Source organism: Orcinus orca, chromosome 13 (genome assembly GCF_937001465.1).
Source record: "Orcinus orca chromosome 13, mOrcOrc1.1, whole genome shotgun sequence".
In the NCBI taxonomy this organism is placed as follows: Eukaryota; Metazoa; Chordata; class Mammalia; order Artiodactyla; family Delphinidae; genus Orcinus; species Orcinus orca.
Window position 1 is genome coordinate 31,634,210 of NC_064571.1, and position 27,973 is coordinate 31,662,182.

A 27,973-nucleotide genomic window follows, 5' to 3' on the forward strand; every position below is an offset into this window, starting at 1 on the left:
CACCCAAGAAATTTATCAAGATATTTTTTAACAAAGATAAATATCTCCCTAAGAAGAATTCTGTTGTCACCTGTTAAGACACTAATGTAGCCTTTTTTTTTTTTTAAGGTGGAGAGAATAGTTTAGTGAACCTCATGTACCCCCGCAGCTCCAACAATTATCAGTGTTTTGCCAATCTTGTATTTACATGAGATAAATTCTTGGGAGAGGGCGGTGGTACTTTTAAAATACAAATGCTCCTATCAGAACAAGACAGAGAATATAGGCTTAACCACCTTCTGTTTCCCATGTCGGGGAATCCAGGGAGAGGACTGGAGCGTAGGAGCCCCCCATAACCTGTAGGGGACTGAGGGTGGGCACGGAGCGATGGGTTAAGGTGTGCGGACCAAGACGATAGGGCGGGGTGTGTAGATCGGGCGCCCGGCGAGGGCGGTGCCAGGACCTGGCTCCGGGGCCAGGCTTCCCGCGGGGCTAAAGCGCCGTGTCGGGCTCGGGGTCCGGCGGCGCCCCCTCGCGGGAGTAGAATTCATCGATAATGTTCTGCGGGATGCGCTTCAGCATCTCCTTGGGGAAGATGCGCAACAGCTTCCACCCCAGGTCCAAAGACTCGAACACCGAGCGTTTCTCGTAGGGACCTAGGGACAGAGCAGGAGTGTTAAGGGTGTGTGCGTGTGTGGGTGTCGGACCAAGGGGGTTGCTGCCTGAACGCCCCCAACGCGCCTCACCCTGGTTGATGAAGTTCTTCTCAAATTTCTGCAGGAATTCCAGGTAGAGCAGGTCCTCGGAAAGGAGCGCCTCCTCCCCCACCACTGCCTTCATGGCCTGCACGTCCTTCCCGACGGCGTAGCAGGCATACTGGTGAAGGGGGGAGGGGTTCAGCGGTCACGGCAGGCTTACCGCAGGAGTCCCGTGTTCCCCCATGTGACTGTGCGCGGACCCCAAAAGGGGAGGAATTTTTTTCTTCCAGGAGAAAAGTTCGTGGTCCAGCTAGGGTTCCAATCTCCAGCTTCTGAAACTAGCTTCCCCACCAGCCCTTGGGCTCTCTCCTTACCAGCTGGTTGGAGACATCGCCATGGTCCTTTCTCGTCATGCCCTCCCCAATGGCGGACTTCATCAGACGCGAGAGGGAAGGGAGGACGTTGATGGGGGGGTAGATCTGGGCGGGGCGAAGAAGGCGTGTCAGAAGGCAGGGTCCAAACTTTCCCTTCTTTCCCACCTCTACTTGTCTTCCCTCCCCCTGTGGTTCTCAGCAGACTGGTCGTTATTCATCCCACAGAGAGGTCAGCTGGCCACACCCCGCCCTCTATCGCCCACAAATTCTAGGGCTTGGGTATACAGGTGTCTACATGTGCGCACCTAGACAGGAGAGTGGAGGGGGGAGATGACATGATATTAGTTCATGAAAGTCTCGCTATTTCAAAACTTCTGATTATTTGGACAAAAGCCAGGTAGAAACTTAATAGTTCATAGTTGCAAAGAAAAACTGCCAAACAAAGAGGAAAGAGTAAGGGGGTGGCCTAAGATGGGACAGACACATTTTCTAACCCTTTGGTACATTATTCACCACCTACTTGTGTCCGTTACCTATTGTTTTTGTTCACCAAATTACTAGAAAGGAAAGAGAAGTGATATTTATTTTGTATCTACGATCTGCTAGATGCTTTCTGTGGGCCAACTTATTTTATTTTATTCTCCACAATGCAACTGTGTGACATATATTATCACTCCCATTTTACAGATGAGGAAACCTAGGATCAGAGAGATGAAATGATTTTCTCAAGGTCCCACATCCAGGTAGGCTGGATTCCACCCAGACTTGTCTTCTGTCTGGGAACCAAACAGTCTTCCTGGGGATTATCTCCTGTTAGCGGTTAGCCTTGTCCGGCCCCTCCTCATTCACAGGGCGATGAAGTACAGGGGGTGGTGGGACATTGGTTATTAGTCAGTGTACTTGGAGATGGTGGAGAGAGCAGGAAGTGGGTAAGGAGGGGACAGTACCTGTCTGTTATGAAGCTGTCTGTCCACGTAGATCTGTCCCTCTGTGATGAAGCCCGTCAGGTCTGGAATCGGGTGGGTGATGTCTGCAAGGAAAGGCACTGGTGTCAGTGTAGATCCAGGTCTCCACCCACTCAGGGCCATGTAGGTTCTATTCCCTCATGGGAGTGGGTGCTCGGGGGACGCAAGGAAGGGACAGTGTCTACCCTGATGGAGGAACAGAGCTACTGCACACCTATATAAAGAAGCATGGGTCCTTTAAGTGTCTTGAGTAGGATGGGAGGGCAGGAGGGCTGCAGAGGGTAGTGGGCAGGGAGGCGGCTCACCGTCATTGGGCATGGTGAGGATGGGGACCTGAGTGATGGACCCGCCCCGGCCCTCCACACGGCCTGCCCGCTCGTAGATGGTGGCCAGGTCTGTGTACATGTACCCAGGGAAGCCTCGGCGCCCGGGCACCTCCTCTCTGGCAGCTGAGACCTGCAATGTTCGTGGGCCTTGGGGTAAGAAAGGGGGCAAGAGGCTGACACAAGGAAGGGGAGTGGGGTCTCAGTGACCATGAGGAAAGGGGTGGGGACAGGCCTGCGTGGGCCAGCTCTGGGCACAGTGACTACAGCCACCTCACCTCCCGCAAGGCCTCTGCGTAGGAACTCATGTCCGTCAGTATGACCAGCACGTGCTTCTCACACTGGTAGGCAAGGAATTCAGCCGTGGTCAGTGCCAGGCGCGGGGTGATGATCCGCTCGATCCTGCAGATACGGCCAATGTTTAGAGAGCCTCGACGCCCAGGCCTGTGCTCCATTTAGCCCCAGTGCTGAGTGGGTGGTGAACTGGGAAGCTGGTACAGTGCACAGCAGCAGAGGACTGGGTAAGATGAGCCCCAGGCCCCAGCCCCCAGATCCAGGCCATTGTTCCTGGGAGTGGGCCCTCAATCACGTCCTGCTATTCAAGGTAGGAATGAGGACAGAGGCGGGGACAGGCAGGGAGCTGGGTGAGAGAGGGACAGGCAGGGCCAGGAGTGACTGATGAGGATGACGGTGTCCCTCGTCCCCCAGGACACCCGAGCTTGGGCATCTGGAGCACTCACACACTCTGTGTCCTCGGGGTCCTTTCCTTACTGTTCCCCTCACTATTCCTTGCTGGGCATGGGTCAGAGGCTGGCCTGCCCTGGCAGCCCTTCCACTGGGGGCAGTCCAGGCACTCTCAGTCCCCGGGCTCTGCGGCGCTTTTCTCTGGTGACGTCATCTGGGCCTCCTGAACTCTGCTACCTGGTTTGAGTTCCTTCTGAGTACCTTCAGTTCCCAGGACAGTTTATTAGATTTTTTTTTTCATCACCTAACCTGCAGATTTAAACTCACATTTTCTCAACTTTTAAAATAGCAGTTTTTCTAAGCGAATGGTTTAGGGAAATGTCTCTTTAGTGGTGACCTGGTGGAAGTGAGTCTCGGATGAGGGGTCCTGACTTGGGATGGTGGCTAGACGCAGGTTGAGGGCAGGGCGGAGGGGCGACAGGTGGCAGGCGGGCTGTGGCCCAGCTCCCTGTCTCTCCGTGTGCTGTCCCTACCTCTTCCCCAGCCTCGGTGTCCCCATCTCCACAATGAGGGGCTGTTCTCCCAGCTCTGGCCCATGGCTGTAGTTCTGGGATGCCTGAGACCTGGTACTCTGGGTCTTGGAAGGGGACAGGGCCTGCTGCCTAAGGGCAGTATGGGTGCCAGGGGACGGCTCACGTGGGGTCGTTGGCCAAGTTCAGGAAGAGGCAGACATTGCCCATGGTACCGTTCTGCTCGAAGTCGGACTTGAAGAACCTGGCTGTCTCCATGTTCACCTGGACACACAGCAGGGAGGGCTGGAGGCGGGGACCAGGCTCCTTCCCTCTCTTCTCAGTAATGCCTATTGACTGACCTGCTAACGGTCACTGGGGGGAACCTGGGGCTTGAGAGGGCGGGGGCTGGGTTTGCTGCCCAGGCCGGGATAGGGTCTCATCAGAGCCCCAGAGAGAGGTTCAGACTTCAGACTCAGCTCTGCTCAGTGCCACCCCTGCCCCTTCCCCTACCCGCTGCTTCCCTGCTAAACTCCCCGTCCCTGCCTTGGGCCCTCTAAGGGCCGCCGGGATGCCAGCTGTCCTGGGCTCATCTTATAGCTGCCGTGGCCTCTGGGCTTCTGTGGGGCACACACTGCCCGCTCCTCCAGTCATGCTCTTGCCTCTCTCACCAGACAGACTCCGACTTTGACGGCTTCTCAAGAAGAAGGATAATGCCTCCCCCATAAGACTGGGTGTGCCAGGGGCCAAGGCTGCCCGCCCATAGCTTCCAGAACTTGCCAATCGGCCCAGCCCCTCTTACCCCCATGGCTGCAAAGACGATGGCAAAGTTGTCATCGTGGTAGTCCAGCACGGCCTTGGATTTCTTCACCAGCCCAGCCTGGCGGCAGATCTGGGCGGCGATCTGGGGATGGGAGGAAGGACAGCAGAACCAGAGCTCGAGTCAGCCCTCTGAGCACCACTGAGGTGCACGGACAGGGTAACTCCCAGCCCATCCTGCCGCCAAGGCCTTCGGTGGGAGGGACCCAAGGTCAGCAAGGAAGAAGGGCTGCCCTGGGTCCTACAGCCGCTCTCAGGGGAGGGCTGCCTTATTCTGTGGCACCTGAGGACACAGGGTGCCTGTCATGAGGAGCAGTGTGGAAAAACAGTTCCAGAGAGCAACTGCCTACCACGGGTTAGGGGCAACTTGGCCCTTCAGAGTCCCCTCTGCCCCGCAGCCTGCTAGGGGTATCTCTGGGGTTTGCCCCAGGCCTGCAGCGTGTGGAGTTTCCAGTCGTCATGTCCAGATCCAGGATGAGCGTGTGTGTAGGGGGAAGGCAGGGACACTTCTGCCGTCTAATCCCTCTGAGCATTTCGAGGGTGAGCCGGGGCGCATCCAGGAGTAGAGGAGTGGGGGTGGTCGGGGGGGACCCTCTAGAAACCTTGTCACACCAGCTGCTCTGGGAAGAAATGGGCTGTCCACTCTGAGTAGAGGGGGTAGGGCAGGAAACCTGCACAGGGAGGCTTCAGACGGCCGTGGGGCTGGCCCGAGGTGGGGTTCACTCAGTGTAGGCAAGTAAAGACCATTTAAAGGACCAGTGGTAGAGCCGTGGGCTCAGCTGCGCAGGACACGCAACACTGAGGCTACCCGTGGGCTCTCTCATGAGCCAGTGCGAGCCCCACTCACTCAGGATGGAGGCTTGGAGATCTGTCTGGGGGCCCCGAGTCCCTGAGCTGCCAGGAGACAGCTGCCGGAGACCCCAGCCTGCTCGGCACAGGAGGCCCCCCTCGCTGGCCCACCAGCCCCGGCCTCTGCTCCGTCCCTTCCCCTTGGTCGTGCCCACAGGCCCCTCGAACTCCTCACCTCATTGTGGGGGAGCCCAGCTGCTGAGAAGATGGGGATCTTCTGGCCACGGGCAATGCTGTTCATGACGTCGATGGGCGAGATGCCCGTCTGAATCATCTCCTCTGGGTAGATGCGGTTGTGGGGGTTGATGGGCTGGCCTGGGAGACGGTGACCATGGACCCTGCTCAAGGGTTCAGGCCTTGCCCGCCCTCCCCCACCCCGTCCCAGACTCCGGGGCAGCACTGTTTAAAAGAATTTTCTTCCATGATGGAAATGTGCTCTAACCGCGCTGCCCAAAACGTAGCCCTGGCCGCGTGTGGCTATTGAGCATGCAAAATGTGGGGTTTTTCTAAAAATTAATTTATGTTATTTTTGGCTGTGTTGGGTCTTCCTTGCTGCGAGCGGGCTTCTCCTTGCAGTGGCTTCTCTTGTCGCGGAGCACGGGCTCTAGGCGCGCGGGCTTCGGTAGTTGTGGCTCACGGGCTCTAGAGCGCAGGCTCAGTAGATGTGGCACATGGGCTTAGATGCTCCGCGGCATGTGGGATCTTCCCAGACCAGGGCTCAAACCCGTGTCCCCTGCATTGGCAGGCGGGTTCTTAACTACTGCGCCACCAGGGAAGTCCCGCCATGTGGTTTTGAAATGAACTTTTATTTCATTTGAATTGGTCTGTATTTCAGTAGCCACAGTCCAGTGCTCCCTTGGACGGTGCTACCCAGGCACATTAGAAGTGGCAGGCACGTGGATCCCAGAAGGCAGGAGAGTGAGGGCACCTGGGGAACTTTGCACAATGATGATAGCATTTTATAGGAAAGGGACATGAAATGCAGCTAGCCCCAGACAGAGGGGCCTTTGCTCTTCTCGTATCTCACCTGACCTGCCTGTTAGTATGACCAGTCCTGGGGGTGAGCCCTGGGCAATGGCCCTGGCTTTTATCTGGGGCAGAATTTCCAAGGGCGAGGTGACAGAGGCAGTGACTGGGGTGGGGAAGGTAGTTGGGGGCTGGGTCCCGAGAGCTGTCCCGAACCTCCGGTCACTTACCATTGATATCCAGGAAGTCCTCTGCCATGACCACTGGCCCCTTGTCAATGGGTTTGCCAGAGCCATTGAAAACCCGACCTGGGAGTGGGTGAGAGGGGTTGAGTGGTGCTCAGGGACAGCCCTGGGTCTCTCACTGCCACTCACCCTCCACACCAGCAGCTCTCACCCAGCCCTCGTGTCCCAATTGCCCCATGTTCCCCTCCCCTCAGCCCTTGTTACCCCCAGGAAGCTGGCTACAGTGACTGCCTCCTTGGGGGTCTTTCCTCCTCTCCTGGAAACCTTTACAGGCAAGGCCTTGGCCCAGGACAATGACTCTAATGGGGAGTTTTAGGGCTGGAAAGAGGAGAGGGCCAGGTATGGCAGATCTTGGGAGAAAATTAGGGATGTGCAGTTCGTTCCAGCTTGACCCCAAATAGACGGCTACCTCCTCTGCCTCTAATTTACTGAAGCTGCCTTCCTCATGTATTGAGCACCTGCTGTATGTCAGGCCCTGAGCTGGGGTTGGGGGTCAAAGACAAGGCACAACCTCTGACCTTAAAGGGCTCCCAGGGGAGGCAGGCTAGGTAAAGAGGCAATGACAGTGCGGTCTGCTAGGTAAGCACTTGGTCAGGGAAGCTGGGCTGGCTGGACAGAGAGACGCCCTCACCCTGCCCATCCCTACCCCTCACCCAGCATGTCCTCCGACACTGGAGTCCGTAGGATGTCCCCTGTGAATTCGCAGGTGGTCTTCTGGGCATCGATCCCAGAGGTCCCTTCAAACACCTACAGGGTAAGAGGTTAGTTAGTTTAATAAGCGGTTTGCTGGGGAGAACAAGGCCTCCCATTCTAGGCTCCCTTTGTGTCCAGCTCCGGGCAAAGCTCTCTCAGGGGAAATAGAACATTTTCTGCCTTTGGAGTTTATAAGATAGTGTGGAACCCTTGTGGATTCATTCATTTATTCAACCACCAACATCTTATTGACACCACTTACCTGAACGATTGCCTTGGTCCCAGCCACCTCAAGCACTTGCCCGTTCCTCTGAGTCCCATTGGGGAGGGTGAAGTTGACGATCTCAGCATACTGGGCAAACTGGCAGGAGGGGAGAGCACCCCAGAGTGTCAGTGAGACCAGAGGTGAAGTCCCTGTCTCCTCCCCAGACTTCCTTGACCCATTCTCAAGCTCCTTTCTCCCATCTTGTGCCCAGATACTCCTGGAAATGAACTTCAGAGACTGGTAAGTGGAAAGCTTAAATTCTGTTTGGGAGGCAGTATACCTGGGTGGGTAAGAGTACCGACTTCAGAGTTGGAAGACCAGGGTTAGAATTGAAGTTCTGACACTTAGAAGCTGTGTGACCTTGTGGAAGTTGCTTAATGTCTCTGAGCCTTACTTTCCTCATCTTTAAAATAGGAATAATACCAACACCTATTTCATAAGGCTGCTGTGGGGATGAAATATATGGAAAGTCATTAGCTGGTGCTGGGACCTTATAACAGCTCAATAAAATATAGTAGCTGTTATGGCTGTTTAAGTCTCCTGACAGCACCATTGTTTCTGCCCCTGTGGACTAATGGTGAACACACTGGCAAAGTTCTCTCCTCGGCTCCCAGATGTCTCCATCTACCAGTGGCAATCTTTCCCTAGCCATGGGGCTGGGATCAATTCACATGTAGTCCTCACAGGCTTCAGGAAAAAAATGAATCAGGCAACCACTTTGCTTTTGGCTAAGATCAAGTGAAGTATTCATTCTTATCAATGTAGAAAGCATCAGGCCAACATCTGGAATATATAAAGAAATCTTACAACTCAACAATAAAAAGACAAATACCCTATTTTAAAAATGGCAAAGGATCTAAATAAACATTTCTCCAAAGAAGATATACATGTGCCCAATAAGCACATAAATGATCAACTAATTAGTCACTAAAGAAACGCAAAACCACACAATGAGACAGCACTTCACACTCATTAATATGGTCGTACTAAAAAAGACAGATAATAACACGTGTTAAGGTTGTGGAGAAACTGGAATGTTCAGACACTGATGGTGTGAATGTAAAATTGTGTGGTCACTTTGGAAAATAGTCTGGTGGTTTCTCAAAAGGTTAAATATAGAGTTACAATATGACCCAGCAATTCCACTCCCAGGTGTACACCCAAGAGAAAGAGAAACACATGTCCACATAAAAACTTGCATATGAAGGCTCATAGCAGCATTATTCATAATAGGCAAAAAGTGAAAATAACCCAAATGTCCACAAACTGACAAATGGATAAACAAAAGGTGGGATATCCAGGCAGTGGAATATGTCAGCTTTAAAAAGGGATGAAGGGGACTTCCCTGATGGTGCAGTGGTTAAGAATTCGCCTGCCAATGCAGGGGACATGGGTTTGAGCCCTGGTCCGGGAAGATTCCAGATGCCACGGAGCAACTAAGCCCACGCGCCACAACTACTGAGCCCGCGTACCACAACTACTGAAGCCTGTGCGCCTAGAGCCCATGCTCCGCAACAAGAGAGGCCACCGCAGTGAGAAATGAGAAGCCCGCGCACCGCAAGGAAGAGTAGCCCCCACTTGCCGTGACTAGAGAAAGCCCGCGTGCAACACAGCCAAAAATAAATTAATTAAAAAAAAAATAAGGGATGAAGTACTGATCCATACTACAACATGGATGAACCTTGAAAACATCACGCTAAGTGAGAGAAGCCAGAAACAACAGGCCACACAGTATATAATTCCATTGATATGAAATGTCCAGACTGGTGAAATCCATAAAACAAAAAGGTTAGTTGTTGCTGGGGACTGGAGGAGGGAGGATTGGTGGTGACAGCTAACAGGTTCAGGGTTTCTGTTTGAGGTGATGAAAATGTCCTGGAATCAAGTAGTGGTGCTGGTTGCACAACTCTGTGTATAGACTAAAACCCACTGAACTATACACTTGAAAAGAGTGAAGTTTATAGGATACACATTATAACTCAATTTTAAAAACCAATCAGGCTGTCCCTCCAGGAACCCAGGCAGCAAGTGGGTAGGTGGATGTCTGCCCCAAGGGAATCCCCGAGCTCCGCTGTCTGTGTGTGCTTCAGGAGCCAAGTTCTAGACGAGGCTATGAGCCAAGCCAAAGAAGCTGGGCTGGGAGAGCAGACGCTCCCAGCTGACACTGGTCCTCAGCTCTGGTCAGCACCAGGAGAGCTAAGCCCTCCACCCGCACCTTCTTCCCAGGGGAGGTCCTGGAGAGAATGCATGGCATCGCCCAGGCTCCCTCACCTTGCTGCCCATCCACCTGGCTTCCTTGATTCACTTCAGGGGTAAGTCATAATCTTAATCCAATAAGAATAAATGTAAAAAAGACTGCATCTCTCCCTGCAATGTTTCTAATATTCTGGGAAATTAAAGTACTCCTCTAAGTTACTCCTTGGACATTAGAAGAAATCAAAACTAAAATCACAGAAGAAACAGAAAATAATGAAAAGGATATCACTTCGAACACATCAGTGTTTTCTGATCATAATCAAAGTAAGTTAGAAATCAATAACAAAAGGATAGTTAGAAAAACTTCATACATTTGGAAATTTTGAAATGTTCTAAATATAGAAAAAGTGGGACTTCCCTAGTGGTGCAGTGGTTAAGAATCTACCTGCCAATGCAGGGGACATGGGTTCGAGCCCTGGTCTGGGAAGATCCCACATGCCGTGGAGCAACTAAGACCATGTGCCACAACTACTAAGCCCGCATGCCACAACTACTGAAGCCCGCGTGCCTAGAGCTTGTGCTCCGCAACAAGAGAAGCCACTGCAGTGAGAAGCCCACGTGTCACAAAGAAGAGTAGCTCCCGCTTGCCGCGACTAGAGAAAGCCCGCACACAGCAACGAAGACCCAATGAAGCCAAAAATAAATAAATAAATATAGAAAAACTTATAATCAGATTAGAAAACATTTAGCACTAAACAATAATGAGAAACTATTTTTCAACACACATACGATGCATTTAAAGCTTTAAATGCTTATATTAGAAAAGAAAAAAGGTAGAGGTAGTTTAAATGTATGCAACATGAAAAGTTAGAAAATAGAACAGCATTAAAATTCCAAATAAAATAAAATAAATAATAAAAGGGCAGAGATCGTTAAAATAGAAACAAACATATAATAGAGATGATCAACAAAGCCAAACTGGTTCTTTGAAAAGACTAATAAAATAGACAAATCTCTGGCATCACTGACTAAAAGACATGAGTAAATAATTGTTGGAATAAAAAAAGTCAAAGCTAGCTATACTAATAATATTAAAAATAATTTTAAAATTATGAATAACTTTATGCAATATATTTCAGAACTTAGATGAATAAATTTCTTGAAAAATACAAATCAAACCAAATCCAATTAAAAACAAAATAGAAAGCCAGGATAGTCCTATAATCTTCAAGATATTGGATAAATAACTTAAAATCTTTCCAGGAAGAAAACACCAGTCCCAGATAATTAGTGAGTTCTAACAATCAAGGAACAAATAATTTGAAACTTACTTAAGCTCTTCAAAAGACTGGAAGAAAAACTCCAGTCTTAATTAATTTTATGAGGCAAGGATAATCTTGATACAAAATAAAATAATAATGGGAAATTTATAGGCAATCTCAATCATGAACATAGATGCAAAAATCCTAAGCAAATATTAGCAAACTAAATCCAGCAATGTACCAAAAAAGACCACAAGTTACAAACAAACCAAACAATAAAAGAAAAAATTCAAAAAATGAAGATAAACACATACACACAAAGACCAAGTTGGGATTATTCCAGGAATTCAAGGTTAGTCTAACATTAGAAAATCTACTAATAAATTTATCTTATTAATGAATTAAAGGATTAAAAAACATGTTATCTCAACAAGTTTTACAAAAAGTTAAAAAAAAACTATGATTGAAAACAAAGAACAAAACTATTCTTTGAAAACAGAATAAAAGGGAAATTCTTTAACCCCAAAAAGTAGCCTCAGAAAACCTACAGATAATATACTCAATGGTATAAAGTATAAAACAGTCTCTTTAAATTTAGGAGCAAAACAACACTGCCTGCTATCATCATTCCATTCAGCATCGTACTGGAGGAACTAACCAAAGTAATAAGATGAAGAGAAAACAGAGATTAGAAGAAAACAAAACTATAAAATGGAAAACTCCCAAACCCCAAATCTAATCTAGTACCCCCCAAAAACTATAGACTAATTTCTCTTATAAATATAGATGCAGAAATTATAAATAAACTACTGGCCAGTCAAATCAAACAATGTATTAAATAAATAAACATGTATGACCGAATAGGGTTTATTCCAAGCATACAAGCTTAGATCAATCAACCTCTGTGAATCAGTCAACATTTCACAACATCATTTATAATAATAGGGAGTTTGTGAACCTAAAAGAAAAACCCTACAGGATTATGCAAATAGAAATCAAAAGGCTTTTGATATAATTCAGCAGCTGTTTGTAATGCAATTCTATGTAAAACAGGTATGGAAGGTAACTCCTTGAATACTAGACTATTGACCAAAACCAACATCAACATCCTTCTAAATGGTAAAATGCTAAGCCTATTTTCATTTCCAATAAAATCGGTAATGCACAGAGAGAGATGCCTGTATCACTGTTGTTACATAGCATTGTTTTGGAATTTTTGGTTTATACAATAAGACCAAAAGAAGAAATTGAGAAGTATACCAATAAACATAAATAGAGAATGTTCTATTTTAAAAAAAGGTAGTGAGGGAAGACCGTATTCTTCAGAAATGTTAAAGAAAGGCTGTAGAGGGCTTCCCTGGTGGTGCTGTGGTTGAGAATCTGCCTGCCAATGCAGGGGACACGGGTTCGAGCCCTGGTCCGGGAAGATCCCACTTGCTGCGGAGAAACTAAGCCCGTGCGCCACAACTACTGAGCCTGTGCTCTAGAGCCAATGCGCCACAACTCTGAGCCTGCGCTCTAGAGCCCGTGAGCCACAGCTACTGAGGCTGCGCGCCTAGAGCCTGTGCTCCACAACCAGAGGAGCCACCGCAATGAGAAGCCCGTGCACCGCAACAAAGAATAGCCCCCACTCACCACAACGAAGACCCAATGAAGACCCATTTTATAAAATAAATAAAGTTATCAAAAAAAAAAAAAAAAAAGAAAGGCTGTGGAAATATTCCAGGTTATAGGAGGCTAAACAGACATGATGATTAAATGTGATACCAGGCCCTAGACTGGATTCTATACTGGAGGGAGAAAAATGCTATAAAAGACTTTATTAGGTCAGCTTATAAATTGGAATATAGATTGTAGATTAAAGTATCAATGTAAATTTCTAAAGTTGATAACTACTGTGGTTGTGTAAGAGAATATCCTTATTCTTCAGAAATACACACTAGAGTTTTGGGCATAATTTACTCTCAAAATATCTTAAAAAAAAAAAAATTAAGCGCACACACACACACACACACACACACACACACTCAGAGCAGTGATAGAACAAATGGGTAGATGGATATTCCTTGTACTATTTTTATTTTTGCAACTTTTTATAAATTTGAAATTGTTTCAATAAAAAGTCAAATTAAAGTATGCCAGTGGAAAAAGAGACAAGATTCCCTTTATTTGCAGATGATATTGTATATCTAAAAAACCCTAAGAGGATCTAGTTAAAAACGAAAACAAACAAAAACAACCCCATCCAGGATTAATAAGAGAATTTGGCTGTATACAAGATAAATACATAAAAATCAATCTCAGATTATTTTCCATTATGTTATTATAAGATATTGAGTATAGTTCCCTGTGTCATAGAGTAAATCTTTGTTGCTTATCTATTTTATTTAAGTAGTTTGTACCTGTTAATCCCACACTCCTAATTTATCTCATAATCTGAAAAAATATATATATAGGGCTTCCCTGGTGGCGCAGCGGTTAAGAATCCACCTGCCAGTGCAGGGGACACTGATTCGAGCCTTGGTCCAGGAAGATCCCACATGCCGCGGAGCAACTAAGCCTGTGCACCACAACTACTGAGCCTGCACTCTAGAGCCCATGAGCCACAACTACTGAGCCCACGTGCCACAGCTACTGAGGCCCGTGCGCCTAGAGCCTGTGCTCCGCAACAAGAGAAGCCACCGCAATGAGAAGACCGCGCACCACAAGAGTAGCCCCCGCTTACCGCAACTAGAGAAAGCCTGCGTGCAGCAACGAAGACCCAATGCAGCCAAAAATAAATTTATTAAAAGAAAAAAAAGCTTCTCATTTAAAAATATATATATATATAAAACTGATTCACTTTGCTGTATACCTGAAACTAACATATTGTAAATCAACTATACTTCAATTAAGAAAAGTGTTCCCCCCAAAAGAATCACAGAATATTAAAACGTATCATTAAACAAAATTTATGCAAAAAGTGAAAAAAAACCAATCGCTATTATTTTCTATTCCAGCAATAAACGGAAGAGGAAATGGAGAAAAATATTTCATCCACAATAGGGCCGAAACCCATAAAATATCTGGAAATAAATTTAACAAGAAAGGTACAAGAAAATAATAAACTCTTACTGAAGGACAGAAAACAAGCCCTGAACAAATGGAGAGCACTAGTGCTTTCCAAGACAGAATGACTTACTATCACAAAAATATAAATCCTTTTCAAAAATATATAAATTCAATGCTTTCCCAATGGATTGCTTCTCCTGGAACTTGATAAAACGATCTTAAAATTCATGTAAATGTCTGAGAATATCCAAAAAGAGTTATGGAAAAGATCAGGGGTAGAGGACTTGCCTTGTCAGATAACTGAAACGTGCTCTAAAGCTACTGAGGTCAAGTGGTCAGTGTTGGGGTGAGGCAGATGAATGGAGATGTTGGAAGGCTAGAGTCCAGAAACAGATCCCAGATTTTAGGAGACTATTAGAGAACAAATGTGGCATATAAGTTCATAGGGAAAAAGAATTTATTGTACAAATGGTGCTAATACACTGGGTATCTATCCCTATCATAAACACAAACGCATTCCAGGCATATAAAAATTTAAATATAAAACTAAAACAAAATACCAGAAGCTTTTCTTCTTTCCTTTTCTATGGAATAATCCAGTTAAAAGCTGGATAAGAGAGACATCTTTAAGCAAGATAAGAAATCCAGAAGCCATAAACAAAAAAATAGAAATCTTTGATAATATAAATATTTGAAATTTCTGTATGGCAAAGATACCATAAACAAAGGTGAACAATAAACAAAGCAAAACGTACAACTCAGTGTGTAGGAAACAGTCACAGAGGAGGAAGTGCGATCTCAACTGATAAAAAGATACTCAGCTCCGCTAGTCATCAGGGAAATGCAAATAAAAGCAAGATAGGACTAGTCTTAACCATTAGGCAAAATTACTGGAGAGCACATATTCAGTGCTGGCAAGGATGCTGGGAAGTGGGTCCTCTCATGCATGGCTGGTTGGAATATGAATTACCACAACCTTGCTGGGCAAGCAATTTTGCTCCAAATTGTCAATATCTATTTAAAAATAAATAAGAACTTTGAACCAGCAGTTCCATTTGGGGGGAATCTAACCTGTAGCAATAAGGTCACCAGTATAAAAGGGATATATATTGCTATACTATTTGTAATAGCAAAACCTGGAAACATGTTGATTGTCTATCAAAAATGGAATACATCACGGTACATCCACACCACAGTATGTCCAAACCACAGTCGCTATCAAAAAGAACGAGTAAAATGTGTATCTACTGACATGGAGGAAAATACTCGATACATTTTAAGAGACTAACACCAACGTAAACATCTAACTTGCTTATATTTGCCCATATACAGCAGGATCTTTACATTGGTTATCACACGAGGGTGGGAATAAAGAGGTTAGGGGCAAATAGTTAACTTTGTGCCTTTTATTTCAGTAGTTACAAAAAGCATGTTTTGCGTGTGCGTGTAATTAAAATGTAAAAAAAAAAAAAAAAAAAAAAAGGAGGGTTGGGGGAATTCCCTGGCGGTCCAGGGGTTAAGACTCCGCGCTCTCTCTGCAGGGGGCCGGGGTTCCAGGCCTGGCGGGGAACTAAGGTCCGGCAAGCAGCGCAGTGCGCCCAAAAAAAAAAGGGCGGGGGCAGTTGGGGAACATGTTCAAGTACAGTGACGTCGTTGTCACCATCACGACTATCATTATATCCCCTGCTGTCCACACACCAGTGACCTTCAGGGCCAGGGAAGAGGGGTGGATGGCTCCATTCCCCTAAGCGGTGTGAGTCGGCTGGGGTCCTCCCCCCAGGGCTCCCTGCGACCGGAGGTTGAACCTGAGACAGGAGGATTCCCAGCTCTGACAGTCACTGAGAGAAGCTCTGGCTTGGGGATGCCAGGAAAGCGATCTTGTTCCCTCCCAAACCACTGTCAGGCCCCACGGAATGGGGTCACTGGGGGAGGGGGCTCGCCCCAAGAGGAGTGCTGAGGTCCGCGGAGGGGCTGATGCCGGACAGCGTTTGGCTTCATAACCACAAGAGGGAGCCCAAGAGCAAGGACTGCGAGGCCCTGGGAAACAAGTTAAATACAAGTCCTGGCTCCAACCCCTCTTCCGGTCTCTGTGGGCCTGTGTGTCTCTCTCTCTCTGAAATGGCCACTGGCCTCATTGTCTGGGGCGCAGATGGTGGGCTGCTAACCTCAGGAGGAAAAATGCTCGACAGAACACCAGCCTGAGCGGGCCCCAAAGCAATTAGGCAGTGGGCCCAATGAAAAACAGGCAGCAGGCTGATAAAAATCGATCCTTTGGGAACTTCCCTGGTGGTCCAGTGGGTAAGACTCCGCGCTCTGGGAACTAGATCCCACATGCGTGCCGCAACTAAAGATCCCGCATGCCGCAACTAAGACCCGGCACATTTAAAATAAATATTTTTTAAAAATTCTCTATTACCTTAAAAAAAAAAAAGCGATCGTTGGTATGTGGATTTGTGCGGGTAATGGAGAGGGGAGAAGAGGTGGCACACTGTGTGTCCCTGAAAGATGAAACATCACAGAAAGTGAACTTTAAGCAGCAGAGAGGTTACAGCCAGATAGGAGGAAGAACTCTCAGAACCATGGAGCCCAAGCATGGAGGGTGTTATCTGGAATCCTTAGGAAGAGAATGCCAGTTATTTGTTTGGGGGGAAGGGTGGGTTTAGCCACTTAGAGCAGTGTGTGCAGCGGGAGAATTCCAATGTGCAGCAATGAGCTTTTATTTATACCCCGTTTCCCAGCCGCAGACCTGATTCTCTCAGCTCTCATTGTTGGTTACTAAGAGAATTGCAGGGAGTGCAGCCCACCTCCTCCGCTGGAGATTCAACCGAGTTCCCAACCAGCCAGGGGTCAGGCACAGGGGTGCTGTCGCATCCACTCAGGAGCCTGGGAAGTTCTTAGCAAGCCTGGCAGGACTTGGACAGGGCGTGCAGCCTCCAAGGCTTCTCCCCATGACAACGCCCAGGGCAGTTTGGGAACTCCTCTTTGGAAATTGTTTTTGGAGCTGATGCACACACTTTTTTTTTTTTTTTGGTTCGCGGGCCTCTCACTGTTGTGGCCTCTCCCGTTGCGGAGCACAGGCTCTGGACGCGCATGCTCAGCGGCCATGGCTCACGGGCCTAGCCGCTCCGTGGCATGAGGGATCTTCCCGGACCGGGGCACGAACCCGTGTCCCCTTGCATCGGCAGGCGGACTCTCAACCACTGCGCCACCAGGGAAGCCCTGCACACACTTTTGAAAGTTTTTCCCTAAAGAGTTTGGGAGCAGCCACAGACATTTGGAACCTAGTCTGGCGGGTAATGTGAATCTCAACCAAGGGCCGGTTTGAATCACAGAATACAGCAGGCGGAAGATCCTCTAGAACAGCGGTTCCGAGGGTGATCCGGCCCTCCCGGCAGCATTAGCCACCGGGAGCTTGTCAGGAATGCACATTATTGGGCCTCAACCCAGGCTGCTACCTTAAGAGGTTTTCATACAATTTCAAGGCCCTGATTACCTGTCTAAGAACTTTGGATCTATGCAAAATTCTTCCCCCCATATTTTTCCATTTGAGAAGGCTGGAAGCAGAAAGCGTTATTGCCTGTGTGATTCAATTCGGGCAGAAGGTGGCGCTACAGAGACAGAATTGTGGCATTTTTGCCCAAGCAACTCTAGAACAAGGCGTGTGGGACAGTGGAGAGCGGTGCATAAAGGTGCCTTCTCCATCTCCTGCACTTATGAGACTGTCAACTTCTGATTCCTTTCCTTCCCTCTGCAAGCCCAGGATTTTCTGGGTGTCTCCCTCACCCAGTTACTCTGTTCTACACGAGTTACCGACGTGTCCAGTAATCACAGAACCATAGCCTGGGAATCGATCTCCAGTTTCCTAGTCCAGCCCCACCTTACAGCTGGAAAATGGATGTCTGCATAGGTACTGACTCTCCATACAGAGTCCTGTATAGACTGACAGGGAGTGTGGCCGAGGTGGACAAAGGCGCAGGAGATTGACCAACTGTTTATCTAATGAGGCATATTAGCATTTCCGCATTCCAGGCGGGGGGGGGGGGGGGCTCTCGCTAGCTGTTCTCAAGGAGGAATAATAACAATACATTTAACTGATTTGATCCTCACAACAGTCCTATTGTCTTTTTTTTTTTTTTTTTTTGGCCTTGCTGCAGGGCATACGGGATCTTAGTTCCCCAACCAGGGATCAAACCCATGCCCCCTGCAGTGGAAGTGCAGAGTCTTAACCACTGGACGACCAAAGGAAGTCCCCTGTTGTCTTTTAATGGATGAGGAAACCAGGATTTACAATCCTAGACGGATGGTTCTCAGATTTCAGGCAGCATCAGATCACCTGGAGGGCTGTGAAAACAAACTTGTGGGCCCTCAGAGTTTCTGATGCTGTCAGCCTGGGGTAGAGCCCGAGAATCTGTAGTTCTAACAAGTTCCCAGGTGGTGCTGATGCTGCTGATGTAGAATTGACGGGTAGTTAATAGAAAGGGTGGGATGGATCTGGGATTAAAGTTCAAGAAGTCTGAATCCCACGGTCTGGTTCCAGTGCGCATGCAGACCAACTCCGCCACACTTCTTCCCAGGGCGTCCCTGACACTAATGGGCCCAATTGTGATGTCTCCATGAGCTTGGAATCTGTTTTCCAGAAATGAGTGGGTCTGATCTCTTTAATATAGTTGGCTCAGATTTTGACAGGCCCATACTTATTCATGCTCTTATTCATTCATTCATTCACTCACCCTTCCTTTGAACAAACTGAGCCCCCATGATGGGCTAGGTGTTCAGTAAAAGTCCACCGTGGGGCTCTGGGAGCTTGGGATTGACAAACACCATCCAAGTCCAACAGGAGGGCACATTGTGGTGGGCGGAGAGGGGCAGGGAGAAGACATGGGGCCAGGTGGTGACCAAATGCCTTGAAGGATGCTGCCAGCAAGACAATACACAAAGCTGAGAGCAGGGACAGGCTCACTGCTTCCAGGAGAAGGTGAGTCAGAAGAAGGGACCGGGGGACAGGCAGTGGAGAAGGCAGAGTATGCGCAAAGGCCCAGAGACATCAAATGGCAGCTTCACACAGAGACACTGTGGGTTTCTAAGTGGGGAAGGGAGAGTGATGAGATGTGGAGAGGTATGCAGGACCCTTAAAGGACAGAGGGCCTGTAAGTTGAAGCCATGGGGAGACCTAGTGAGGTTGGAGCAGCAGAGGGAAGGGGTCAGGGCTGCATGGCTGCAGGGTAGAGGACGGGAGGGCGCTAGGCTGGGGCCCCTGAGGCCATGGCCGTGATAAGGGTGTGGTGGGTGGGAGATTGCCGACAGAACATGGGCCAGGAAGGGAGGGATCAATGTGGCACCCAGATTTCCAGTTTGGGGTTGGGTGGCGTGGGGTGGGAGACAGGGGCGGAACTGGTTGGGGGGGAAGCAGAGTGATCGGGTAGCTTTGCAGAACTCTTTACGCCTCGAGAATCCCCAACCCCGGGACTCAGAATACTGCCAGTGTCTGCCATGGTCCTATGTTCCCTGAGGACACCAAGTCGCCCGCACCCCACCTCCTCCGTGAGGCCCGCCTCACTTCCCTCAAGCTCAGGCTCCTGGCTCCCGGGCGGAGACAGTCCAAAGACCTTTGAAAGCCTCACGCTCTGGAGAGTCGGCTGGTATCCATCTGCCTGCCGCCTCCTCCTCTTTCTTTTAAAAGAAGACCCGTGAGGGCTTCCCTGGTGGCGCAGTGGTTGAGAGTCTGCCTGCCGATGCAGAGGACACGGGTTCGTGCCCCGGTCCGGGAAGATCCCACATGCTGCGGAGCGGCTGGGCCCGTGAGCCATGGCCGCTGAGCCTGCGCGTCCGGAGCCTGTGCTCCGCAACGGGAGAGGCCACAACAGTGAGACGCCCGCGTACCACACACAAAAAAAAGAAGACCCATGAAAGGCAGGTGGGAGGGTCCTGCCTTCCGGGGAAGCTGGACACAGCCATTCTACTGATGAAGAAAGAGGCACGATAGCTGCAATGCCCCTGTTCATTGCTGGTAGGAGCAGGTCTCTTAAGGCCCACAGAAAAGGCAGGAAGAGAAAACCTCGGGTGGCCAGGGAGGGAGAATGTGGAGGTGGGTGTCTGGGGATCTGGAGCATGGGGGCCACCGAGGGGCAGGGCAATTTAGAAGAGTATAAGCACAGGGGCCGGGAGTACTGGGATTTGGCTGTGGTGCCTGGGAAGAGACAGAAGTCTTACCTTGACCTGGTCCAGCACCACCAGGGGCCCATTGACGCTGCACACGGTCCTGTAGGCTGGGGGAGGGGTGGGGGGGTGAGGGTCTCACACCGACACCCGGAGAGACAGACACACACACATAAGCGTCCTCCACCTTCCCTCCCTCTAAGCACCACCCCCTCCCCTCTCTGGAGCCTGGGCCGTCAGGGTCATTAGCTGTGACAGGGCCAGCCACCATTGCTGTAAGGGTCATGCCCCTGCCCGCAGGGCCCCCGCTGCCTCGGACACCTGCAGGAGGCTGGGGGAGGGCCAGGGCAAGGGCAGAGGCCCCTCGAGTCCTTCCCTCCCACACCCCCAGCCATCAGAGGCCTTTCTCATCTCTGAGGCTACTTCCCGTCTGGCCTCGGGCCCCCACTTACCCACTACTCCCTCCTCTCTGACCCACAGCATTTTCCAAAAGCTAGAGATGTGATGAGAGCTGCCCTCCCTGCACCTCAGCAGGGCCACACTTCTCTCCATCACCCCACACTGACTGGGCACTCGTGTGTGTGTGTGTGTGTGTGTGTGTGTGTGTGTGTGTGTGTGTGTGTGTGTGTGTGTTAGGGGTGCAGGCATCAGTGAGAAAAGTCAACCAGGGCCCTGCGCTGCCACGAGGCCGGGCTCACTGGGCGCCTGTGGGAGCGGGGAGAGAGCAGAGTCACAAAGAAGGAGGATGAAGCAGATTGCCCCCGTCCTGATGGCTGGAGAGAGCCACAGATGGGGATGTGAGCGCGGCTTACAGGGAGGGATTGGCTTAGACATCAGGAAATACTTCCCAGCTCCAGTGCTGGGGACCCCAGTAGGAGAAGCACAGACTGGCAGACAGGAAGCTTACTTTGGTTCTGTGAGGCGCTAGCTGAGGGGCCCTGGGTCCTTCCATCACCCATGACCCCGGGACATGGTAGCCCTTTTCCAGGGTCCTTTTGAAGTGCCAGTGGGACAACTGGGGTGAAGGGACCTGGCAGGGCAGGATGGTCAGGGGTGACTGTGAGGTCGCTGGGTCACTCCCAGGCTGGAAGGGCCTCCGACAGGAGTGCGGTGCAGCCCTCCTCTCAACGGGCCAGGAGAATGGGGCTCAGAGGAGTGGAAAGTCCACCCAGGGACACAGACCCCTGTGGCAGAGCAGGGGCAGGGCCCCCCTCGTGCTTCCTATCACACCACATGGGCTCCCACCTGCCCTCATGGTTTTAGCAGGCCTGCCGCCCAGCTGCTCCCGCGAGGCGAAGCTAAGCGGGGCTCAGTGGTCAACCCCTTATTTTTGTCAGATCGAAGTTCCTTTCCTGGGGACTTAATCTAGGAAGACCGACTGGGCAAGGTGATCCTTGCACAGATGTTTTCTATGTTCTCCTGAACTTAAGGACTATTAGGAAAACTCAAGAAAGCTAAGTTCTTCTCAGACTTGGGCCCAGAGCTGGGGCACTCCCCTCTCCTTCCTGCCCTCAAGCTACCAGCCCCCACGTGCACCTGAGCCACTCTCTTGTCCTTTTCCCACGGAGGTGGTGTCCCATCTTCCATCTAAGCCAGCCCCTCCCCAGCACTGGGAACCAGGCCCTAGAGAAGGCTGAGCACTAGGGTGACCTGCCAGCGTTCCTTCTCTCTGTGGCCTTCTCATCAAGCAAGTTCTGGTATTTTCCATCTGAAAATCACACCCTCCACCCCAATCCTTGTCCAGCAACGATCATAGCCCGGCTCCACTGCCCTCTCCACCTGCCACCCACACCTCACCTTCCAGTCTGGCTTTGCCCCTGGAAGGGACCAGGGCCTGGATGCACTCTCTCCTGCAGGTTCCTGGAGGCCCCGCCCTGCCCCTCCCCTCCACCCCTCTGGCTACTCCTCAGCCTATTTCCTTACCTTTGGATGCTGAGACCTCAAGGCTGGGACCTGGTTCTTGACATCTCACTCCCGCCCTGCAAGCTCTGTTTCCCTCCTCCCTCCTCCCTCCTCCCGTCCTATCTTCAAGCCTGCCTCTCAGATGCCTTCACAATACTGGGCTAGGCAAATAAAGGAGGCAGATGAAAGATGGAGCCTACAGTTTAAAAGGGGATAAAGATGAAACAATTGCCAACTGGTCTGAAGGGAAAGAGCAGGGTGGGCGGGAACGGGCTTGAACACCAGGCTTGGAGCTCACAGAGGAGGCACCTTGCAGGAAGGGCCATTTGAGCTGAGGCTCCAGGGTCAAGTGCAGTCATCCAGGCAGCACCCAGACAGCTGGGCAAAGGGCACATCTGGCAGAGATAAGGAGGCCCAGGGGCCCAGAGAAAGAACTTGGGGCCTTTGGGGAACAGTGTTCACTGCTGGATTCCACCTCTTAGAAGAGTGTGGGCCTATGATGGACACTCAGTAAATACTTGTTGGGTGAATTATGGAAGGTGTCACCTTGTCCCACCAGCCCATTCCCGTATATCCCACATCAGGACCTATGTGTTCCCCCTACAGATACACACACACCTTCCCATCCCCAAACCAAACGAGGATCCTGTCGCCTACTCTGGCTCCTGCCACCCCTGTGAAGGTAGAATGGAAGGGATGATAAAGCGAATACACAGGCTAAAGGGGTTGTAGGCACAGGAAGACCCCAGCCTCTGGAGGGTTAGGGCAGAGGCCAGCGCATCCACCTGCCCACCAAGGAAATCACCAAACAGCCCTTCCTGCCCAGGGGGCATTTTGATCAAACCCTCTGGGTTACTAGGCCTGTGTGAAGTAGAGAGGAGCCAGGGAGCCCAGCAGAGGGAGCGTGGAGGATTGTGAGAACAGGGGAAGGAGCACGGGGCAGGGAGACCCGCGTTTTCAATAGCCCTGGGGAAGAGCTGGCATCTTACTGGCCCTGTGGAGAAAATACCAAGACAACTCTAAAGTACCAACAACTCTACCCGCCAAGGGGAGGAGCGGTGAAGGTCACAGGCACAAGGAGGGGAGCGATCTGGACGTGGGGGGGCCACTCCAGCTCCCAAGGAGGGGCTGGTCTGCGGGGAGCCCAGGCAAAGTGCTTGCCTGCAGCAGAGCTGGGTGCACAGCACTTCTCAATTCTATGCAGCATGAGGTCTCTAAGTCCCCATCTCATCACACCAGCCTCATCCATAAGCTGCCTTCCCAGGATTCCCGAGGACACGGTGGTTCTGGGCTCTAGTTGCTGGGTGGATATATCGCTCCATAGCCTGGACCTTTCATCGCAGATAATCCACTGACGTGGCCATTTCGGTTCAGTGTCTGGCTATTGCCTTCCTTTGTCCGAGGCCTCGCCCTTGACTGACTACGGCAGCTCACTGGGCCCTTTCCCCTCTGAAGTCCCACAGCTGCCACCCCAGTGGGTGCCCTGCTCTCCAGCTTGTCCGGTACTGGAGACAGATCGTGTCTGTCCCTTCAGACCAGGGTGTCTCCTCTGTAGGACTAGACAGTATCTTTTCTTAGAGGCTGTCTGGTTTGGACACAGCCAAGGTGGTGGCTGAGCAACAAAGGTGTCCTTGACCGGAAGCCAGGTCTTTTGTCTGCATCCACCCCCAGCTCTGATGGTGTCCGTCGCATGGAGTGGCAAACTGAGGCCCAGGAAGTCGGCGGATTTCTCCTAGGGCCCACCACAAGTCAGGACAGTAGCCTGTGGCACTCGAGGCCTAGGGCCCTACCCCAGCCCGGGGCACGTCCCTGACCCTGGAGGTGGTGCTGGAGGCAAGGGCTGGACGAGAAGACCCCTGAAGGGCACGGACACGTTGCAGACACTCCCTCCAGCTTCTCTGCCCACCCCCTCTCCATTGTCCTAGCTGACACTTCGGGTTGCTCTTCGGGCTGCGGGCCCCTTCTGCTCCCACCTCCCCACCGCCTTCCCCGGCAAAGGCTCAGCGGGGCTCCGCTAATTAGGGCCGGCTCAGCCACACCTGCAGCGTCCTGGGAGCCAGCAGAGGCGGGCGTCCATGCGTGAGGCCGGGGGGCGGGGTGGAGCGGATCAGGCCCTGCACCTCCTCCCAGATCCCCGCTGGAGGGATTAGGGGAGGGAGGGCAGGGGCGGAGGGTTCTTAGAATCGGTCCAAGACCCTGACGGTGGAACTCTCTCCGTGTAACCTCCCTTGCCTTTCTGTTGAGGAAACCAAAGCAGCCAGTGGTTTGGCACTCAGGGCCCTGGGCCATCGGACTGGGCTCCAGCCCGTCCGTCCTAACCTCTGCTCCTGCGGGGCGCCCCGACCCCTCACCCCACCCCTTCTGCCCCACACCACCAGATAGAGCTCCTGCCGCCTCCTCTCCGTGGAGCACAGCTCCAGCTCTGAGGAAGGCAGAGGGGTCCCTTCCTTCCCAGGGTGGATACTGCTGGGGTCCCTCCCCATCCTGATTCTACCCACCCCCCTTTCTGCCCTATTCCCTCCCTCAGCCACTGCAGAGAAATCACCTTTAATGCCTCTGGCCTGTTTAGTCCACCTCCTCCTCCAGGAAGTCTTCCCCTGGACCCATGCCCATGGCCAAGCGAGCTCTGGGGCTGGGAGTCAGCTGCCCCGTCCCCTGGCCCTCTGGTCCCCCAGCTCTCCTCCTAGGCTCCTTCTGCCTCTACACAAAGTTCTGCCTGGAAGTGCTTAGAGTCCCCTGGTGGGGCAGGAGGGCACAGAGGGGCACAGGAGTCCACCTGCCCAGGCCCCCGAGGAGGAAGGGAGGTGTTGGAGAAAGCTGCAGGTGCAGACGCACGCTGAGGAGTCCAGCCTCCCTCGGGCGGGGGGTGCTGGCCGGCCCCAGCGTGGACCTGTGAGGACAGGACGCCGGTGTGCAGCGAAAGCACAGGAGCGGCCTCTGTCTTCATAGCAACACCTTTAACGCGGCACTGGGCGAGGGGCTCACCTCGCGCTCACCCGTGACTCTGGGTGGGCTGTTGGGTTTGAACACAGTTGCCTGGCTGGGGGCCGCATGGTGCCAACGTTGGGGGGGGGACACTGTTGTTCCTGCTTCCAGCCGGGGTCAAACCTCCTGGGCCTTGGCCCTAGTGCCAGGGCTTGTGGACTATCAATAAGAGGCCGGCTGGGAGGGGATCCCGGGTAAGGTTGCACCCTGGGAGGGCACATTCCAGGGACGAGGAAAGCCGAGCTGTAGGTCCAGACCTCAGACCCCACCCCCCACTCAGCACCCAGGCGGCTCTCCCGTTCTCACAGGGGGAGGGGAAGACGGGGGAGGAGCCTGCGGGGGTGGCCTGGACAAAGGTCAGCCGACTCTACTCAGGTCTCCAGGCCCGGGCTCTGGACCCCGGGGGGGGGCACAGTCACTGCATATTTCTGGGCCTTGGTGACCCCGGCTTTGCAGTCGGGGAGGATCTGGACCTTGGTCCTCCCCGGGCCCGCGGGGCCTTCTTGATAAATCCGACCCCACTCGCTGGCAGTTTTTCCTTAGCTGGAGTGTTCCGCATCCCGCGGTGCCTGCCTCGGGCCTCAGGTGGTGGCCCACCCAGCCGAGGCGCTGCTCCCCCCGAGCCCTGGGCCTGGCCGTTCTGCTCCTGCTTTGCTCTCCGTGGTGTGGCCCCGCCGCACACGCTGCTCTCAGCTGCCTCTCCAGACACTCCCCCTGCCCCGGTGGGGCTGGCTGGCTGCAGAGGGAGGGGTGGCCGTGCTAGGCCAGCTTCTCCCCATACACACCCTCTTGGGAGCCTCTGGCTCTGCTTAGCTGGTGCCGGCCAGGCCGGTTTACTCCAGTGAACGGGGCTTCTGAGAATTCAACAATTCACCACACCAGGGAATGTGACCTTGGACAAAGAAATATGGCCGGAGCAGGGGTACTCACTTTGGTCCTGGGGACTTCCAGGGTTTTCTGTCCCAGACACCCGGACTCGGCCCACCCCTGCAGGACGGGCACTCGAGCCACACCCACAGACGCCCCCGATGCCCCCTCGGAAGCCCGCAAGGGTCCACTCCAGTGCCCGTGGTCCCCACACCCCTACCCCCGGATGCCAGGCATGTGCCCTTCTCCTAGCTGCTCACACAGACATGTGACATCATCTGACCACACACTCATCCATGTTCTCCCCGTGAGCACGCATGCTTGCACACACCCACCCCCACCCTGAGCGTACAAGCACGCACACACAGTCTCACACATTTCCTTTCTGATCACACACACGCTGTCACATACATATTCACACACGTATGTCATCACCCAAGTGAAGGTGGGGGCACACGCCCACCCAGGCACCCCCCTGGTTCCACACCCAGGCACCCTCCCCCAGAATGCACACATGACGTGACACACATGGTGTCAGGTGTTCCCCATCCTGAGAACGCACACGTACTCTGCGTTGCCACATACATCCCCCAGGGACACTTGATTATACAACTCCTCGCACTGAGTATTCTGGTGTACACATGCACACACCCCAAACACACATATGCACACAAGAGTGCACACACACACACACTCTTGGGGGCGGTTGGGAGCTCTCTGTGGACTTGGGGTCTCAGTGCAAGATCACTGATGACAGGAAGGTTCCTGCAGCTACTCCCCTGCCCTTTCTTCCGGGGTACCCTGGGCTGGGGAACCCCATCCCCCTACCCGCATCACTCCGCAGGACCGAAAGCCCCTTAGGTCTCCCCAGGTCTCGGGTCCTCTGCTTTCCCTGAGGCTAAGGAGGAGGACCTGCAGACCCAGCAGCCCGCCCGACCTCACCCACTGGGGGTCATACTCACTGACACGGGGGTGGGTGATGTAGTTTCGGGTGACCGCCTGCATGTGCTCTCTGGTGGCACCCAGGTTGGAGCCACTGCTGGGGACCCCCCCGGGGCTACTGTCTACCTTTGCGGCCATGGTGAGGTGGAGGGCTGGGAGCTGAGTGCCTGAGCCTCCAATACTTCTGGCCCAGCTGGAGCTGGAGAGAGCCGGCCGGCCTCCCCCTGCGGCCACCCCTCCCTTCCACCCTCCTCTCCTCCCCCGGGGTTGACTGTAAACACGGAAACCTGGCGCTTTGGCTCTGAGCTCTTCCAGGTCTGGGAGGTGCCCTAGGCCACCTGGGAGTGGGAGGCTGGGGGAGGGGCAGAGGGGTAGGGCAGGCTTCTCCCACCTCTGTCTGTTCCTCCATTCCCGCCCCCGGCCCTGCAGCCGGTGTGAAGTCAGCCCTTCCCTCGGAACCTCAGGTGCTCTGACAGCCCCTTGCCCCTCACATCTCCTGCTGGGCTCCCTCCCACACCCTGCTTCCGGCAGGCTGCCATCTCCTCAGGTCTTCTCACTGTCCTCCCAACCTGCTCTCACCCTGCCCTCCTTGCCCTGACCACATCTGGGTACCTCTTCCCCCGCAAAATTCCATCATCATCTTTTTTCCGCACATCTATAGAGGATCATTCTTGGGCTAGCTTCAGTGCCACCTCCTACAGGAAGCCTTCCCTGGATCCTCCAGCACCCTGGATTCACCACACATCTGATCTCTTTCCTATGTCCTGCCTTTTGGGGAGTTCTCTCATTGCCACCACTTGGCTATGAGCCCCCACGAGCTCAGCCTGTGTTGTGCCATCAGACTTGGGTCTCCTTAAGCCTTTCTGTCTCATAATATTGAGGGCTCCCTGAGAACCAGGGCATGTCTCTCTCCGTTGATCACAGGACCCTGTCTCACCTTATATTTCACCTCCAGGGTCCCAGACAGCAGGTCTGCCCTGACATTTTCAACCCAAGGTAGAAAGTACAAATAGAGGATCCCTCTTCATGCCTGGTGGCTAAAGAAGTTGTCCCCTGGGCCGTGGAGCACGCACAGGTCTGTTGGGCAAGGCACCGTGGGCACCCGTGTTTGGCTGCTCCGGTGACTTACGTGTCTCCTTGCAGACTCAGGATCTCCCAGCCTCTCTAAGGACCTCCCCAGACTACACTGCCCCACAGCACAGCTGTCTGGGGCTCCCTGTCTCCCAGCACCCCCTTCTGGGTA

General features: G+C 52.1%; 1 protein-coding gene across 1 annotated transcript; it reads right to left on the reverse strand.

Annotated features, from left to right (window-relative positions):
* Positions 1-73: 73 nt before the first annotated feature.
* ATP6V1B1 (ATPase H+ transporting V1 subunit B1) lies at positions 74-26,934 on the reverse strand. The gene is made up of 14 exons (XM_004277045.2): positions 26,751-26,934; positions 20,089-20,144; positions 7,367-7,465; positions 7,065-7,158; positions 6,397-6,474; positions 5,376-5,515; positions 4,335-4,436; positions 3,720-3,817; positions 2,618-2,741; positions 2,322-2,472; positions 1,999-2,081; positions 1,052-1,156; positions 726-855; positions 74-635 (listed from the first exon to the last, which is right to left on the reverse strand). Exons 1-14 carry the CDS (start codon positions 26,866-26,868, stop codon positions 472-474), a joined length of 1,542 nt encoding a protein of 513 aa, XP_004277093.1. The 5' UTR covers positions 26,869-26,934; the 3' UTR covers positions 74-471.
* Between the last annotated feature and the right edge of the window lie 1,039 nt (positions 26,935-27,973).